This window comes from Corapipo altera, unplaced genomic scaffold (genome assembly GCF_003945725.1).
Source record: "Corapipo altera isolate COAL_440 unplaced genomic scaffold, ASM394572v1 308, whole genome shotgun sequence".
Classification (NCBI taxonomy): Eukaryota; Metazoa; Chordata; class Aves; order Passeriformes; family Pipridae; genus Corapipo; species Corapipo altera.
Genome location: NW_020884925.1, coordinates 5,688,383 through 5,704,704, shown reverse-complemented (window position 1 = coordinate 5,704,704; position 16,322 = coordinate 5,688,383). Strand labels below are relative to the sequence as shown.

Genomic DNA, 16,322 nt, shown 5'->3' with positions numbered 1-16,322 from the left:
ACTTCTTCTAATCCACCGAGAAGCTCAATACAGTTTTCAGTCTTGGAAGCAGATGTAAACAGCCACAGCATAAAACTGAAAGCTTGTTCCATCTTGACTGTCAGAAATGGAAAAGACTACAGTGATAATTACAATACAGGGTGATCTCATAGGTGTTGATCCTTGTGTTGGCATCCCAGAAACTGTCCTTGGCAACTGTGTCCAAAGCTGTTTGCAGATGCTCCATAACCCCCTGGTACTGACTGGCTCATCAGGTACCACAGTGGTCACCTACCCATTAATCTAATCAGGGGTGTTATGACATTCATCCTGCAAAGAATGAGAATATAAAAAAGGAGGTAGAAATACTGAATAAAAGACTGGCTTTGTAGAAATAAGAGGGATCCATCTTTCTCGGTTTTCCCATTTTCCAGTATGAACTCTGTCTGCCAAGGAAGTATAGAAAAATCTGAGGATTGTCCCTAGTAGGGAACCTTCCAGAGCTTCAGTGCTTAGGCCTGAAATGTTTAGGATTACAGAGAAAGCCATCAAGCAGGAGCTTTATCTTCCTATTTGTATCTATTTAACAGCTCATAGGACATTTCTGTGTGTAGTAGCTTCTCTTTATGAATATTGAAAGCAGTATTTCTTCTGAGTAGTTTCATTCTGTAAAGGAGATAGTAAAAGATTCCAGTGTATTTTAACTTGTTTTGGGCAGAGGACAGCACGGGTTGACTTTGCTTCTTCTGTCTCTCTCTCTTTGGTTAAAGGTGATAATTGTGCCTGGATTCCTGTATGCAGCCAGTGCCAAGATGCAGGATTATCTCCAGCTACAGTAGAAACAGGTGAGGATCAGTTTTCTAAAGCAGGATATTTACTTCTTTTAACAATTAAAAGCTTGTGATAGAGAAATGAGCTTTAGAAAATTTGGGGCAGAAAAGCCACTTAGCTAACAGCATACATATATGGTGTACAATGCTGATGGAACCAACCTTGAATGAAAATAAATGCTGCTCTCTTTTAGATTAGCATTTTTGCTTTCCCTGTGTTTCTTACTAATGTCTCTTCTGTTATTCTCTGCATATAATTTTCGAGGCCTAGAAACAAGCAGAATTTTAGACTTAAGTTTGGGGAAGGGGGGAGCTGGGCCTAAAACTTTACAAATTACATATGTAATACAGAGTAGGTCATGTTTCTCCTTATCAGTAGTATCAACTGAAGTCTCTGAAGGTAGAGGTAACAAAAACATCTGTGATTTATGAAATGGTTTACTACGCACCCACTCATTCTCAAGGCAGTCCCCCTTGGTCGTGGGAAAGTCTTAGTCTTGACTCCGGTTAAACTTACCCATTTTGCAGTGTTTCCTTGATTGCATGTTTTTGCTACTCTTCAAACAAAACAGACATTTTATGACAAAATAAAAACTTTGTGACAATATTTGTTTTGCCTTTTTTCTTTTCTTTTTTTCTTTTTCTTTTTTTTAAACTATTACTTTAAAGATATTCTTCCCCCCCTTTTTTAGTTGCTGTTTCTGGTTCTCATATGGCTGCCTCTGCCTGTCAGCATTCTTTGAGCAGTTTCCTACCAACTGGAAAACAGAGGGATACACGGAAAATTGACCTGCACCTAAAGCCAAAGGCTTTTCACACAGTCTCAAAAGAGCGGCCACACTCCTTAGTGGACCTTAAGGCCTATAAAGACACAAAAATTTTAGTGGCAAAATTTTTGGAACATTCAAACTGTAATCTCCCTCCAGAAGTACGTCACGTAGTGAACAGCATCCGCTCAGTAATTAAATCTGATGAGAGACACATGGAAGAAGCCATCTTCAGTGCCAATATTATAGACCAGGTAGGCCACCTGTAATGTGTTCAACTTCGATAGACAAGCCTTATTTAAATGTTTCTGCTGTTTTACCTACTTCAGACAATTGCTACAGAAGTTCTTTTATAGCAACATGGTATATTTTCATAGTAAGGAATAGTTTATATTTATTGGGCAGCAGTGCATTTTACAGTGAAGCATTATAAATGCATTTAAAATCACTCAGCTTGGCCCAGTAAGAACCAAGGAGATCTGTAGGGAACTGATTTACATGTTGATAATCGTCCTCTCCTATCTCCAATGTCTTTCTGGACCTGTGACTGTTACATACATCAATTTGGGATGTATATATACGGAGATAGCCAGAACTGACTTGGATCTGTTGTTTTTTGAGGCAAATGTATTTGTGCAGCATAAGCTACTGGCTGAAAAGAATGGGTAGGTATCCAAGCAGGGCCACATCCATCTCAAAAAACAGTGCAGACCAGAAGAATTATAATGGTCCTTGCTGGTTTTAAGAAAAAGAATTGAGAAATTGTGCTTTTCCAAATGAAAGAATAATGCTGCTACTCACCCTGAGTGACAATAAAACAGACATAAGGTGTGGAAGGAATCCTATAAGCTGAGGGAATTAGTAGTGGAAGCACCTTTTAATATCTCATGCATATTTAATAATACATCATTTTTTGCATGAAGAAAGGTGGTGAATCACCTCTTGCAAGTATTGTTACCAGAATGACAGATACAGAAATTATGTTCTTTTACCTTGTCCAATTGGAAAAGCAGAATTCTCTTAGCACTGACTAACCACATTCAGGATGCCTGTAGAGTTTCCAGAGCTTGACAGATGACTAAGGATACACCCCAGGGGGCTGTTTCTCTCCCTTCTGAGACATTGTAATTTCTGGGATATTAGTCAGCTGATCCCAAAATGAGGGAAATTGTCTAAGTGTTGAACTAGGATGTGGTAACACTTGAAAAGCACATGAGAGAGTCTGATGTGCAGCAGGAACCATGCAGCGCTTAAAGCTTGCTGCAAGACTGCTTTTGCTCCCTGTGAAGCAGAACACAGAAGCAGCACTGGATCAGTGCCTGTGCAGTCACACGGACACAAAAGCTGCACTGTCATGATGTCCTTAGGGCTGGCAGTATGGGGGGAAACTGTCATGATTTTATTGCTTTACAAAACGCATAGCCCATTAAATCCCCAAGGTTAGAAAGCTGAAAACAATTTTCTTTACATGAAAAAAACAGTTGCTCACACTTTGAGTGGTTATGTAGATCATAGAGCCAAAACTAGAAATCAGTAGCCCAATTCTTATCCTGTATGGATTTCTTAGATCCAGGGAGACATACCTTTTTTCCCATTAAAGAAATCATTTTAGTAGTTATATTTTTCAGACAAAAAAACATTATTAATTCGTGAAGGCCCAGGGCATCCCAGCAATCTACTTAAGAAGTCACAAAATTTTTGGTGAAAGAGTTGTGTAATTCAGAATTGTGAGGTAGCTTAACAATTCTGTTAAAACTAAAATACTTGTTTACCAGGCTTGCAAGGTTTTAGTTGTCTATCACCCTCACAAAGCTAGTGAAGTATCTCTCTCCTATAAGAAACAGCATAATTTGCTCCAAACTTTGATTTTCCAATTACAAGAGAGCGCTGCTACCTTTTCCACAGATTTCCTTGCAAATACTTGTTTGCATCTGTGTGGACAGCACCCTGCAGTGCAGGCAGAAGCCTGGCTGTGCCTTCCAGCCCTGAGCAGGTGGAAGGACAGAAGTGGAAGGGGCTCTGGAGGGCTGCACAAACCCCCAACTCCTCTGGAAGAGTTCCATCATTGGATAGCTTAAATGAAATATTATTCAGAGACTGAACCTTTTAAATGAAAACCTTTCTTACCCTGTTTCCCCCATTTGTTCCTTCTCCACTCCTGCCCTTTCAAACAGGTCATTACGAGTTCCCAGCAGAATGTGAAAACCTGCAGAAAGCGCCTTCGGGAAGATCTTCACCTTCAGAGCTGTGGTGCTCTGAGCTCGCCAGTTGCCTTCTCACGTAGGTCCCACATCTCCCGAAGTTTAGAGCGGGACAGGCCCCACAGTTTAATTGGAGTTTGCCGGGAGACCATCCTTTGATAACATTCACAGGTACGTGATTCCAGCAGAGAGAATTGTGGAAGAAACCAGGACTGGGAGAAATACAAATAGTGGATGACTTAAAAAGGAAAAAGTGTCTTTCCTTGGAATTCCACTTCTTTCCAACAGCAGGATGAGAACACCTGTTTTTCTGAATGTAAATTTCAGCCTTGATTTTTGCAAAATTTTAATTGATTTATTAGTTAAGTCATAACAAGTGTTTTCCCAACTGGAAATGCGTTTATGTCACTGTACTTACAGAAATGCTACTGATGCTGCCCAGCATTTCTTGAAAACCATTGCAAACCCACCAGAGACTGGCTGTACAACTTTAAAGTTGTATTTATTTAATGTACCTCAAAGTGTTTTAACTATTGTCAGTGTTTTAATAAAAAGTATTTCTGGACTTTGCTTTTTCAACAACTGATTTGGATAGAAATGTAAAGGGGATCCACACACACATAACAGTGCTGCTTCTAATCCATTTTCCCAGTGTCCTTCACTCCAGACTAACTGATCTGTCAGATTAAAACTCCTCCCCCCCCCAGTGTTGCCCTCTTAACCTACAGGAATGGCTGCAGTGTGGTTTATTTTTGCCTTGTTCTGAATGCTCATGAGTTTATTCCAGCAGTAGCATCTGGTACTGAGTTTAATTACTCTGCAGTGTGTGGCCAAAAGATGCATTAGGGAAGAAGACTTTGAAATTCTGCATTTGCAAAAAGCACCTTTCGCAAACTTTTTACCAATACCAATAGCAAGTTAGATGAATTTTTATCTAGCAGAGCCTTGAACGTTTTTTCAAAAAGAATTTTTACTCCAATTAGTAGTTTTGACAATTTTATTACTAAAACATGTCCTTATGGTTCTGGTGTGTTTATGATTTATTTAACATCGATCTTAAAAAAAATATCAGAAAGTAAATATCATCGGCACTAATTTGATTACCAGCATAAACACAGGTCTGCCAGCAACGTCTTCCAGTGCAAGCTTCATCCTGGCTCTCTCAGAGGAAATTGGAAAGGCCTTAAACAAAAGGTTCTCATAAGGAACCTACCCCAGGTTGGTGTTTCGGGGGGTTAATTGTTTTGCAGCAGTGCTTGGCAGGAGCGTTACTTTCCATTTGAGGTTTAATCATATACTGGTTTCATTTGTGTCACTCTGAGCTGGGCAGACATCCTGTGAAAAGGTCACAAAGGAATGTAGCTGAAGATGGGTAGTTTAAGTCTTACAGAATCATCCATTTTAATGTATTTTAATTATAGCATGCTCCTATATTGATGTGAAGTTACAGTGACATCCAGTGGCAACAAGGTTTGCTAATTGAAAGCATCTACTCTCAAGATAATAATGATATACAAATTTCTAATTCAAGAGATTAATTCCCTTTTAAAAATTATTCTGTGACCTTTGCAACTGCACTTAGATGAAGAATTAAATGATCTTCCACTTGGATTTTTTTACTATGTAAACTTACACAACAAACAAAATAAGCAAGCTTCCTTTCTTAGTTCAGATTTATTACTGATAGGTTAATTCTTTCCTAAGGTCAGTTGCATGCAACACACTACTTTGAAGTACAGTCATCTAAAGCTCTTTAGTTACTGCATGGTAAGGCTTCTTAAATCACAGTGTATTTTCTTCAAGGCCTTGGCCGAAAGAAAAAAGTATTAGACAAAGTTACACCAATTAACATTTATCTCATAAGGAATACAACTTTACTACTAGGTTTGTTATCTACACACGTTCTAATACTGCTGATGGTGCTAGGTTATTTGTCAAAACAATTTACATTCAGAACACATTGCCTTAGGAATAAGAATGCTTTATAAAAGACAGAAACAGGTAAGCATGGCTTTCCCATTTTGAGTTAATATGAACAAAAAAGTAATATGCAAAAATTAAAGGAAAAAAACCCCAGCCCAACACATACAGTACACAACCTGTGCAATAAGTTATCCATGAAATAACTCTGTTAAATCATAAAATTCACAAGCATTAAAAATAAATATGTATCTAAATAAATATTTTGATTTTAATCTTGTGGCAGTTATTCTTTATTTAGCATATGAAACACTTGTTACATGTTTATGTTCACACCTTGCCAAACAAGTTACACTTGTCATAACAATACCAAGTACTACAGTGGTTTTCTTTACATTAGAATCTAAAAGTTTTAACTGCACGCATTCCTTCCCACTGAAATACCACCTATTCAGCACCAGTTTTAAAATTATGCAAAGTCATCAGTATTGGACCACTTTATGGGACTGGGATTTTTTTTAAACTTGAAGCAGCCAGAACCTTCTCTAATTGCTTCTCTTTGCCATTTCCTGCAGTCTCATTCATCAAATATTCACATTCACTGTGTTATCAAACAAGACAGACATACATCACTCCACATAAAGGTTACAAATAAATATGTTTTAACTTCTATGAGAAAAGGATTTAGAAGATGTTGCAAAATACTTAAAGGTTTACAAAGATTTTTGTCAGTGATTATTGTCCTTGACCATCCTTCTCAACACTTTTTGTCAAAGAAATAGAAAGGAAGGAGAGAAAAGCAGAGACACCTGTCTGTTCCTTGTTCTGGAGTCCTCGGGTCAGCTTCCAAGCCTTTCATTCATACAAAATACGAAATTCTCTTCAGCTATGACAGCTTCAGCTTGGATGGAAAATGCTAAATGTACAGGGGGGTCTCCTGCCCAGTTAGAAGCCTGAACATGGCTGCTGGCATAGTCTTCATGTGTATCTGTCAATTAATTACACATAAATTAACACGGTACTAGTTTAAAATAATCCATAAGGCCCCCATCTCCCTCCTTGTGCTCTAAGTGCATTTTTTGTCCTGGTTTCTACAGATGTGAGTGTTACCAGAGTTTCTAGTTCAAAGTTCTTTGATTTTTTGTGTGGGTACTTTTATTATTTATTGATGACAATGATAGGATGCAACATTGTATGACACCTAAACACTTTCTGTTGTTACACTCTACTCCGATTACAACCCTTAAAAAAGAAGCAGGACAAACCTCTGAAAATTTATTCTGCTGTTCTGGTAGTAACTGAACTTAAAATTTTTTATTCTACCTTCCTTCCCTGTGGGAATGTAATTTCCTGTGTATTTTCTCCTAATTGAATTATGACCCTCTGAACACAACACTTGGACTTTACCACCTGATGTTTAAATGCCAGGCAAGAGTTTGGTGGAGCGGGTTCTCTTGTGGCTCCTGTACTTCAGTTCTTTCTACAAGGAGTGCTGTGCTTGGTGCCAGAGGGATTTTACAGATGGGAAGGCTAAAGGCTCAGTTAATGAGGGTTCTGTCAGAACTGTACGAACGGCTGTGAGTACCTATCAGACAACACAAGAGGAAGGAAAGGAAACTTTACTGATAATATGGACCCTCACCAGCCACGTGCTGCCTTGACATCTTGTTCTCTTCATGCTGTAAAGAAGTTCCATGCTGTCCTCTCCTGTTTAGTGAGGATTTACCCAGCACAGAGGGACATGAAGGCACGGTGGGGCTGCTGAAAGGTGCAGTTTTGCTCCTGGCAACGGGCACGTTCTCTGGATTATCTGTCAACTATCACTTTCCACAAGGAAACCAGCTTGCTTTAATTTTTGACAAAGGAACTAGTGGGAGATCTGGCCAGGGTTGTGTATGAGACTACCACTATATTCAGAAGGGATTTTGATAAACTGGAGGATCTTGCTCATTTGTTGCTGATTTCTCTAGAAAAGAGAACTCTTTCTCTGGAAAGAGGTGTTTTAGCTTATTTCCAAAGTTTGGAAAATAAATTATTAAAATGTCTATCAATTTACGTCTCTCAGCCCTTTGAATATTAATTTATTTCTATGGCAGATACTGTAGTGATAAGCCAAAAGACATTTCATAGCCAGCATGCTTGAATGATTTATTCTTTTAATCAACTGGTTTAATTCAAACAGTTGGTTGAAAGTACAGAATTACGCCAGGAGCTTTTGAAAATGAGTGAAAAAAAGTGCAGTGAATGTGCATCTAATTGTTCAAAAAATGTTTTGTTTATTGTTTCTCATTAGGGCCTAACTCCAGTTTACTGAGGTGGTGGCTTTAATGCTATGTTAAGACATTCTTTTCAACTGAAACATACATTTTTTCCAACTCTTTTAATTCCTTGATAAAATACTTGCTTCCTTACCTCTCCTACTGAATTAGACAATGCTTGTACAATCTTCTCGTGAGCTGTAGCAACGACGCTTTGGCCATTGATCTCGATAATACGATGTCCTACCCTGACCCCTCCCCTCTCTGCTATTCCACCTCGCATCAAGCTGCAAATCTGCCAAGAGAAAGCAAAGTTTACTGAAGATCAGAAATATCATAATGTAACAGTTACTGGGATTTAATACATCATAAAAAATAGTGACACCGTAAGGATTCCAGAGGATGCCTGTGGAAAGTATTCATCAATACTATGACTTTTTAAATGTTGGGCTACTGCCTTGTTAGGGTTTGGTTTATTTTCAAGATTTCTGCTAATTACAATTTTCATTTTCATTCTCTTTATGTTCTCTTGAGAACATAAAAATATCTATCACAGTGACACAGGTAGTAGCCTTGCAATAGTGGGGAAAAGTTTTATCCACTGCCGGAACAGGAGAAGAAAGTGATTTTTAAATATTTCTGACTGTATACTGGAAAACATAAAAAATGATAAAGTAAAATTTAATCTACAACAGTAATTTTTTTCACATGGAAAAAAATTATGACATAAAGCTTAATCCTTAACCCTATGCAAATGCAGGCTTAGGCTGAAGGAAGCTGGCATACAGACATTCTATCCTGAAAGCTGGAGGTCTGTCAAAAGGGTCACAAAGACATAAGGAAGATACAAGGAAAGATCTACCTCAAAGATCTAAAGAAGAAACTTTTTATGATGAGGGTGGTGAGGCCCTGGCACAGGTTGCCCAGAGAAGCTGTGGCTGCTCCATCCCTGGAAGTGTCCAAGGCCAGGTTGGACGGGGACTGGAGCAACCTGGGCTAGTGGAAGGTGGCCCTGCCCATGGCAGGGGGTGGAACAAGATGATCTTCATGGTCCCTTTCAACCCAAATCATTCTATGAGTCTATGAAATGTGCAAATTCTGTTTCTTTTTACAAGCTACCCTCAGCATAGTGAAGTATGACATCTTGTTTCCTGGGCCTCTGCAGAATGGAAGTGGGGTTCTGCTTTCCAGGGTCACTGCTTTCCTCCACAGCCATGGGGAGCTCAGGAGGAAGAAGGCAAGTTAGGCCACTCTCAGCTGGCAGCTGAGGTACCAATAAAGAACAGCACAGAAGTGTTGAATTTTATGCCCTGTACAACAGGGTAATAATTCTACAAGAAGAGTTACATTCACCAGACAAAAGTCCCAGCAGACATTTCTACTTAAATTATTCTGAGGTTGCAACGTCTGTAGTGTGCAGGCAGAAAGAAAAATCTCATTCCAGTATGGGGAATTTAAAAGACTGTTCCCTCCTCAGCAATGGTATCTGTGCTGCAACAGGATCCTCCCTGGCACACTGGAGAGCTGTGTATTAGACAGAAATTGTTGGTAAATTACTTAAGAAGACTAAGCTCATGCATCACATAAGCCATATAATGTATAGCTTGAATCTCTGGAACTAAGCAGAATTTAGCAGTGCTGAGATTTACCTTTTGTTTACCGAGAAAAACCTATTCTTGAAGGGAAAGAAATGAGTGCTGGAGCATCCAATAATGGATGTTTCTGCAGTTACTGTCAATAATTAGAATTATATCCCAAGAATTATGACTTGCGGTCATTTGCTCAGAGCTAAACACAAGTATGATAAGATGTGGCTTGTGTCCCAGTGAGTTTGTAATCTAATTCAGAAACACAGGATGTGGGGAGATGGCCAATCTGGAATGTATTGAAGGTGAAACATTTTCTATAGTTGACTGGAATCCTTTTCTGTATGTCACTAGCAGTTTTCTTTAAATTCTTCTTCAAAAATAACAATGCTATAAAAAATTAAATCCCTGCTTACTCCAAATTCAGACTGATATGGGGAGTAAAAGATAGTTATTCTTCATTTATAAAAAGCTTTTCTCAGCATTCAGGAAAAAAACATTCCTCCTGCAGTGAGATTTATCTTCCACTGTGCCATCTCTAGTGGCTGAGTGTTACCTACTGTGGTTCATAAAGTATTTCTGATGGGCTCCTATGGATAGAGGCACTGTCAGACCCTTCACAGAACCGTGTCCTGAATTTCAGTCACATACAATATATTGTTTTGCAGTCCACCTTCTAATCATATACCTAACAAGACACACTACTACACAGATCTTCTCTTTTACAGAAAGCTCAATTCATCACTGTGAGAACAGCAGTTCACTCTCTGTTTTTGGGGAATGTATTTAGTAATCGGAAAGGACAAAAAGCAGCATGTACCAAAAGAAACACTGTAAATATATTTTGCATGGTATAAATGAATATAGAGACAGTACAGCCAGCTGAAATAAAAGCTTTTGGAGCAAATGGAAACGTGACCCCTCACCCCACTGGCATAAAGCAAAAGATAATGGCTTGCATATCTATGCAGAACACCTTTCACTGTGTGGCTCTCAGAGCACTTTTAATACCACCTCTTTAATACCACTAGTGAGTTTCTTCTTTCTATCAGCCTCGGACATAGAAAGTGGTCTTCTCATTCAAGAACATGATCCCTCTCCAGGGAAGGCAGTCAGCTTCCTTTTTGTGAGCATTAACTCTTTGAATGAGGTGAAGGAGAAGCAGCCACAGGCTGATGGCTCTGCCCAGCCTGTCAGGGCCTGGAAAGCTGCAGCCAGAGAGCACGTGGGCACAAACACACTGTACCCACAGCACACATGGCTCCTGGATTTGCAAGGAGCTAACTCAAAGCAACCTTCAGTCTTTTGTCTCCAGCCAGTGGAGCTTATGGCACGTCAGGCTGACAAGTTTAAACTGAGCAGTACCACTAAGTAAATGTGATTTTATTCAGCCAGGACTCTTTAACATGCTCTGTTTGTTGAACATGGCAACAGCTATAATATTATTAGATAAAGCAAGACAGATCTGGATCTTTTTGTAAGCAAGAGTCTATCCTCACTGAAGGAAATAAAAATTAAAAAAGAAGAAGAAAAAGACAGGTTTAAACCACACTGGTTCAATCTATTCAGCTATTAAAGATTTGCAATGGCTTAGACAAGTTGCAAAGCATCAGATGTGAAACTTCAGCAGCTTCAGTTTTATTGCAACTGTCCATCATGTAGCAAAGCATAAAGGATAAAATAGTCTGGGCAAACTGTTTATCCTCTGTAAATGCTTTAACCACAACCTATTAAACCAGGTTTCTCCCCCTCTCACTCCTATATCATGCTATTTAAACCCTGTAAATTGTTTCTCCAGTTTAAATTATAATAAACAAAGGCAGGGAAGAAAGAATGAACTGTTCTGTCAAGTTTTACCTAGTTTTACCGTATTTTTATATAGAATTGTGCTAGGCTAGGGACAGGGTAGATATGCTTCTTAGAGAAAGATCTCTAAGAGGAGTCTCAGATCTGGACTGAGAAATGGTGCTTTATCAGCATTAAAAATACAACTGGTAATACACAGATTTTTCATAATCTAGGAAACAATAATGTGATACAAGATGACCACTTGTATTTAAGTAACATCATTTTAAAAGAAGTGTAGCATAATGATTTTCAGAAAGTGACTGATAGGTCATCTTATGTTCACCTCCCCATCACACAACAGTCATACTTGTTTCATATGTATGCACAATATTTCTTTTCCTTAGTACTTTACAGTTTAAACTTTAGATTCTTTTTTATAACTATCCAACAAAATTACATCGGTAAATTTCAAGAGCCATTAAGAGAATTTGCATCATCAGTACAAGAGAACTTTTGCAAAATTAACATTCTGATTTATGCTGTTGTGCTGTTCCCTAACTAGAACTTCCAAAAGCTGGCACTACTAAGTGCTCCATGGAGTACAACTTCAGGCTTTGCATTAATTAAACTGTACACAATACAGAAAAACCAGTCACCTGCAGCAGTCCAATGTCTGCATCTGCCTGATATCCTGTGCAGGCAAAACAGCTCAGATGGTGCTTTTGTGTGTCCAGGTTATTTATGGGCTACTCCCTAATACAATAGCTGTACATCCTGCACAGATGAGATAGGCAGGGTGAAAAAGCTGCTCTCAGAGGATGCACAGAAACAAGTCCCAGCTGCATGGATAATGAGGTAATGGCATACCAGTAAGAGACATTTAATTATATCCATTCTGGCAAGCCATTTATTTCTTTGCTGTGCTAATGCTGAGCCAATGAAGAATAATGATATTATCATTTCTGAATCCTATCATAATTTGTAACAATTGCTGGCAATTACAAAACTGCTCTTAAAAAGTTCAGTGCCAAACTGCAAGAGAAATACTTTGCAGACCCATATTTTCACATGTTAAGTAAGATGGAGTTTATCAGAGGAAGGATTCTACAGGCTCAGATGCTTGTCTATATAACAGCCTAATAAAAGATGTTAATCTCCACTTTTTGTTCATTGATTTTTATATTCAAACATAGACTTTTCATAAAGGAAATGCATTACAAGGCTTTGTTTTTTTAATCTGAAAATTATTTTAATGCAGAATTTAGTGAACTTTATATTGGGTGTCATCTAAGTGTCACTCATTTAACTGGAATTAATGATGATCCTCCAGGGTGGTGACTAAGACAAACAGCCAGTAGATGGAGGGAGCACACTAGGACAGAAAGCAACCAAAGTCTGCAGAATTTACTGAACTGAGACTCCAATTATGATTAGCTGGGACAAGATGAATAGGTTGTGTCACGGACTCCATAACTGTCTCTATTCCATGGGAGGATGTGGATGCTTCTAATCCACCCTGGCCTGATTCTTTTCCACAGCCCTGACCCAACCCCCATCAGTGCTGAGAACGGGCTTCTAGAGACTTGATAAATGCACACAGTGAGAATTACAGATCCTGGAATATATTGTCTTTGTATCACAGCACCAGCTGAACACACAAGATTTACAAAGGCCAGCAATTAGAAATCAGTGCCTCATGCAGTGTTATGTGGCACCCTCTGTGAGATCACGTAAAACCAGATCCCATTCCTTTCATCCTTCTTATGCCAAGACTTGGGCTTTGCTAACACAGAGTGAGCTACCAGCAATAACCATACCCACTTAATATACACAGAGGTGAAAGGGGATTAAGCACAGGCAGAGGGGACAGAAATACACCACACACCTGATTTTTCTCCACTCAAGCATCAAGAGCATTTATACCAAACAAGACAAATACTCTAAACTTCCATTTCTAAAGGATGTTAACCTGGGGTAGGTATCACTTTGGAGAGCTTCCAGCTGGACCAAGGCTTGTAGTGGTGTTCTTTATACCAATCTTTGCTGACCGCAGGGCAATGTGGGATCTTAGGTACAGTAATAACTTAGAGATGACCAGCAGAGCTGAAAACCCCCTCCTGAGCCATCTGTTTGCTGAAGTGCAGTAAGGCCCATAAACCACGTCCTGTAGAGTTACCTGCTACTCTTCCAAGGGTGGCAAACAGAAATCTGGCAATTTCAACTGAGGAGTTTCCCAGAACAGGGGAGCAGAGCCCACAGTACTTTGGGATGTGCTTTTCTGTGTGAGCAGCCTGACTATTTTTTTTCCTAGACTGGAGGAAGAGGAAATGGTGATGGTCCTGCACTACAGACAATCTCTAAGGCTAATATCAGCCCACAGAAAGGCCATGGACTGCCTGAGCTAGTTGTGTGGGGAGTTTGCTTTGGAAAGATATTGGGGAAGGGCTTGAGAAGGAAGAACTACAAGAGGAGGACCCTGAGCTGCACAGGGTGTTACCTGCCACATTTGTTCTGTTTGCTGGTATCATTACAGGGAAGCTCAGCATGCAGAGAAGGGATACCTGGGCCACAACCTATACAATTACTTGTAGTGAGAGGTGTTTAGTTTTAACAAGAGGAGGTCACAATTACATTCCCTTGCCTACTACCCTGTGCTCCAAATAAATTAGGTACAGCAGAAGAAAAATTAGAAATCTTACTGAGTATGTGCTGAAATTTTTTAAAAAAAGAAACAGGATCAGAGCTAAGATTAGAATGTCGTGATTGTAAAAACCTGTTCCAACCTAACTTTTCTTTGCAACTCTGGGACACTCATGACAGTTAGACATGAATTAGCTGATCCAGATGTTGCACCAAACAACCTGAACTATAAATCTTGTGGCTGTTTATACAGGAAAATCCCTCCCTGTGTTGTCCTTACTCAGAGATGTGATTATAAGGTTTTAATAAAGGGATCACAGTAAAAGAGGTGAGGTTGTGCAAAATTTTTTTTCAGTACTTCAGTGTGCTTCTTGAAAGAAAAAAAAAAGGGAAAAAACCAAACCAGTGATTGAACACAGAAACTTACAATTCCATTCTGTACACTGAAGCCCAGCTGGTATTTTAAGTCTGGCCGTTTTATGAGGACAGTAGTAACAGGAGGACAGCTGACAATATTCAGTTTGACTTGTGTTTGATTCTTGAGTCCCTGTAAGACATTCCAAAAGTTAATATTTCTGAAATGGATCTTAATTTTCTCTCATTTGTGATTTCCTAATTGCAAGAGTGTAAAGCAGCTAATCTGAGAAAGAACAGCTAGAGTTAGTAGAAATTTGTTGTTAACTTAAGAGATAGATTTCTCTTATTTCATTTATTTCCCAAGATATTTGGCCCCCAAAAAATCAAAATTTTGCCTTTAATTACTACAAAAATTTGAAGACAGTTATCAACAAAAACTAAAACTGACTACTGCTTGCCTGACTACTACTACATCTGGCTAATTAATCTCCTGTTGCTGCTCTTGGTAAATCTGCACAGACATCAGATTTAGTCTCCATGACTAAAGATAATGCATTCTGAGATTCCATTGTGTCTGGGCAACCTTCATATACTCACTTGATTAGTCCTGCAGTCTACCAGCCTCCATCCATTTTATCTGCACGGAGCCCAAAAAAGCATAGGAGATTTTATTCCTCAGATTTTATTCTGGAGGCTGTGGGGAAGCCTGAAGCTTTGAAGACAGCTAATTTAGGCAGACCAGGAAGAAAGCTGCAGTCACACTCTTCAGCCCTAAATTTCTGTACATTATCACTCCTGAATCTCTGTTTTTAATTCTGGGTTTTTTTAATGACAGATTTACTGGGTTTTTTTGCAGTGATATGAAAGACTGTATCTGCTGGAAATCTACAGGATCACTTATCAGAAGATTACATTTCTGATGGCTTACAATCTACAGCATAAAATTGTAAGTTTGGGGGTACCTTTATGATCCCTTGGCATGTTGCAAGAGGTAGGCCAACTAAACTGGTACCATTAATGGACATAATCTGGTCTCCAATGCTTAGTTTTCCTGAACGGGCTGCAGGGCCTCCATTCATCATGTTAGCCAGGATAACAGTGGGTAGAATAGATCCCCATCCAGATTCCACAATCACTACCCCAAGAATTTCTCCCTTCTGTTTTTCTATCTGGAGCTGCAATTAAAAAAAAACAAAAATTTTTTTTGCTTTGATTTGTCTAAATTTGAGCATGACTATCTCAGTTGTTCCTGAATAACATCTACAAATCACAAAATGGACGCTATTCTTTGTAGCAGGACTTCAAAAACACTGTTAAAACTGTGTAACACATACCTATTTCTTTTCAGGGTTATACTAATTTGTTGCAGGTCCTATAGGTCCTCATGGTAGGTAAAACACATATTGGTTAACTCTATAGGAAATGGTGGAACTGGATACCAAGTGAATGAATGCTGAAGAAGTTTCTGTCCTTGGAACCTGGCAGCCAGAGGGTTTGTGTTCAGCTCCACTCCTGCCATTTCTGCTCAGGTTGTCTCTCCATCTCAGGGTTTGTCTGTCCTTCTTCTCAGGCAAGGATCTCTTGATGATTATTATTAACATTATTATTATTATTAACGTTACTGAATACACTTGTGCCTAGCATGTTAATGTTAGATCCCTGATGGAATGCAAAGGAGGACTTCACCTGAAGTATGGTGATGTCAGCTGTTCCATAACCACAGCATATCTAACATTTATAGAAGTGGAGTAAGAGTTTCCATAGAGAACACACTCTTTAACAAAATACTGGGAATTATTCTCTTTCAAATGTGGAAGAAGAGGGACACCCCTACTTACAGGAATCATGATGACCAGCTGTCTTTTGTTGAGACTATTGATTAAGGCTTTGAACCAACCAGCATCCCACAATGCTGCTGCCTCTCTTTCCATACCAATACTTTGGTAAAACATAAAATAACCTTACACTGTGTACTGTGAATAGTACAGAGCTTATC

At 39.0% G+C, this 16,322-nt stretch overlaps 2 protein-coding genes across 8 annotated transcripts in view; one reads left to right on the top strand and one right to left on the bottom strand.

The window, feature by feature from the left end:
• Nucleotides 1–5,972, top strand: part of FAM189A1 (family with sequence similarity 189 member A1) — a 113,340-nt gene extending 107,368 nt beyond the window's left edge. For all 4 annotated transcript variants that reach the window (XM_027657571.1, XM_027657573.1, XM_027657572.1 and 1 more), the window contains 3 exons: nt 750–824; nt 1,502–1,830; nt 3,751–5,972. In XM_027657571.1, coding sequence (XP_027513372.1) covers nt 750–824; nt 1,502–1,830; nt 3,751–3,936 — 590 coding nt within the window. In that variant the 3' untranslated portion in view covers nt 3,937–5,972. The remainder of the gene's footprint in view (nt 1–749; nt 825–1,501; nt 1,831–3,750) is intronic.
• The window catches only part of APBA2 (amyloid beta precursor protein binding family A member 2), a 97,113-nt gene continuing 85,547 nt past the window's right edge, over nt 4,757–16,322 (bottom strand). For 3 of the 4 annotated variants that reach the window (XM_027657568.1, XM_027657567.1, XM_027657570.1), the window contains 4 exons: nt 15,289–15,501; nt 14,397–14,516; nt 8,110–8,250; nt 5,433–6,685 (listed from right to left, as the gene is read on the bottom strand). In XM_027657568.1, coding sequence (XP_027513369.1) covers nt 6,614–6,685; nt 8,110–8,250; nt 14,397–14,516; nt 15,289–15,501 — 546 coding nt within the window. In that variant the 3' untranslated portion in view covers nt 5,433–6,613. Of the gene's footprint in view, nt 5,113–5,432; nt 6,686–8,109; nt 8,251–14,396; nt 14,517–15,288; nt 15,502–16,322 lie in introns of those variants that run through there. The other variant, XR_003530051.1, reaches the window with a different exon arrangement.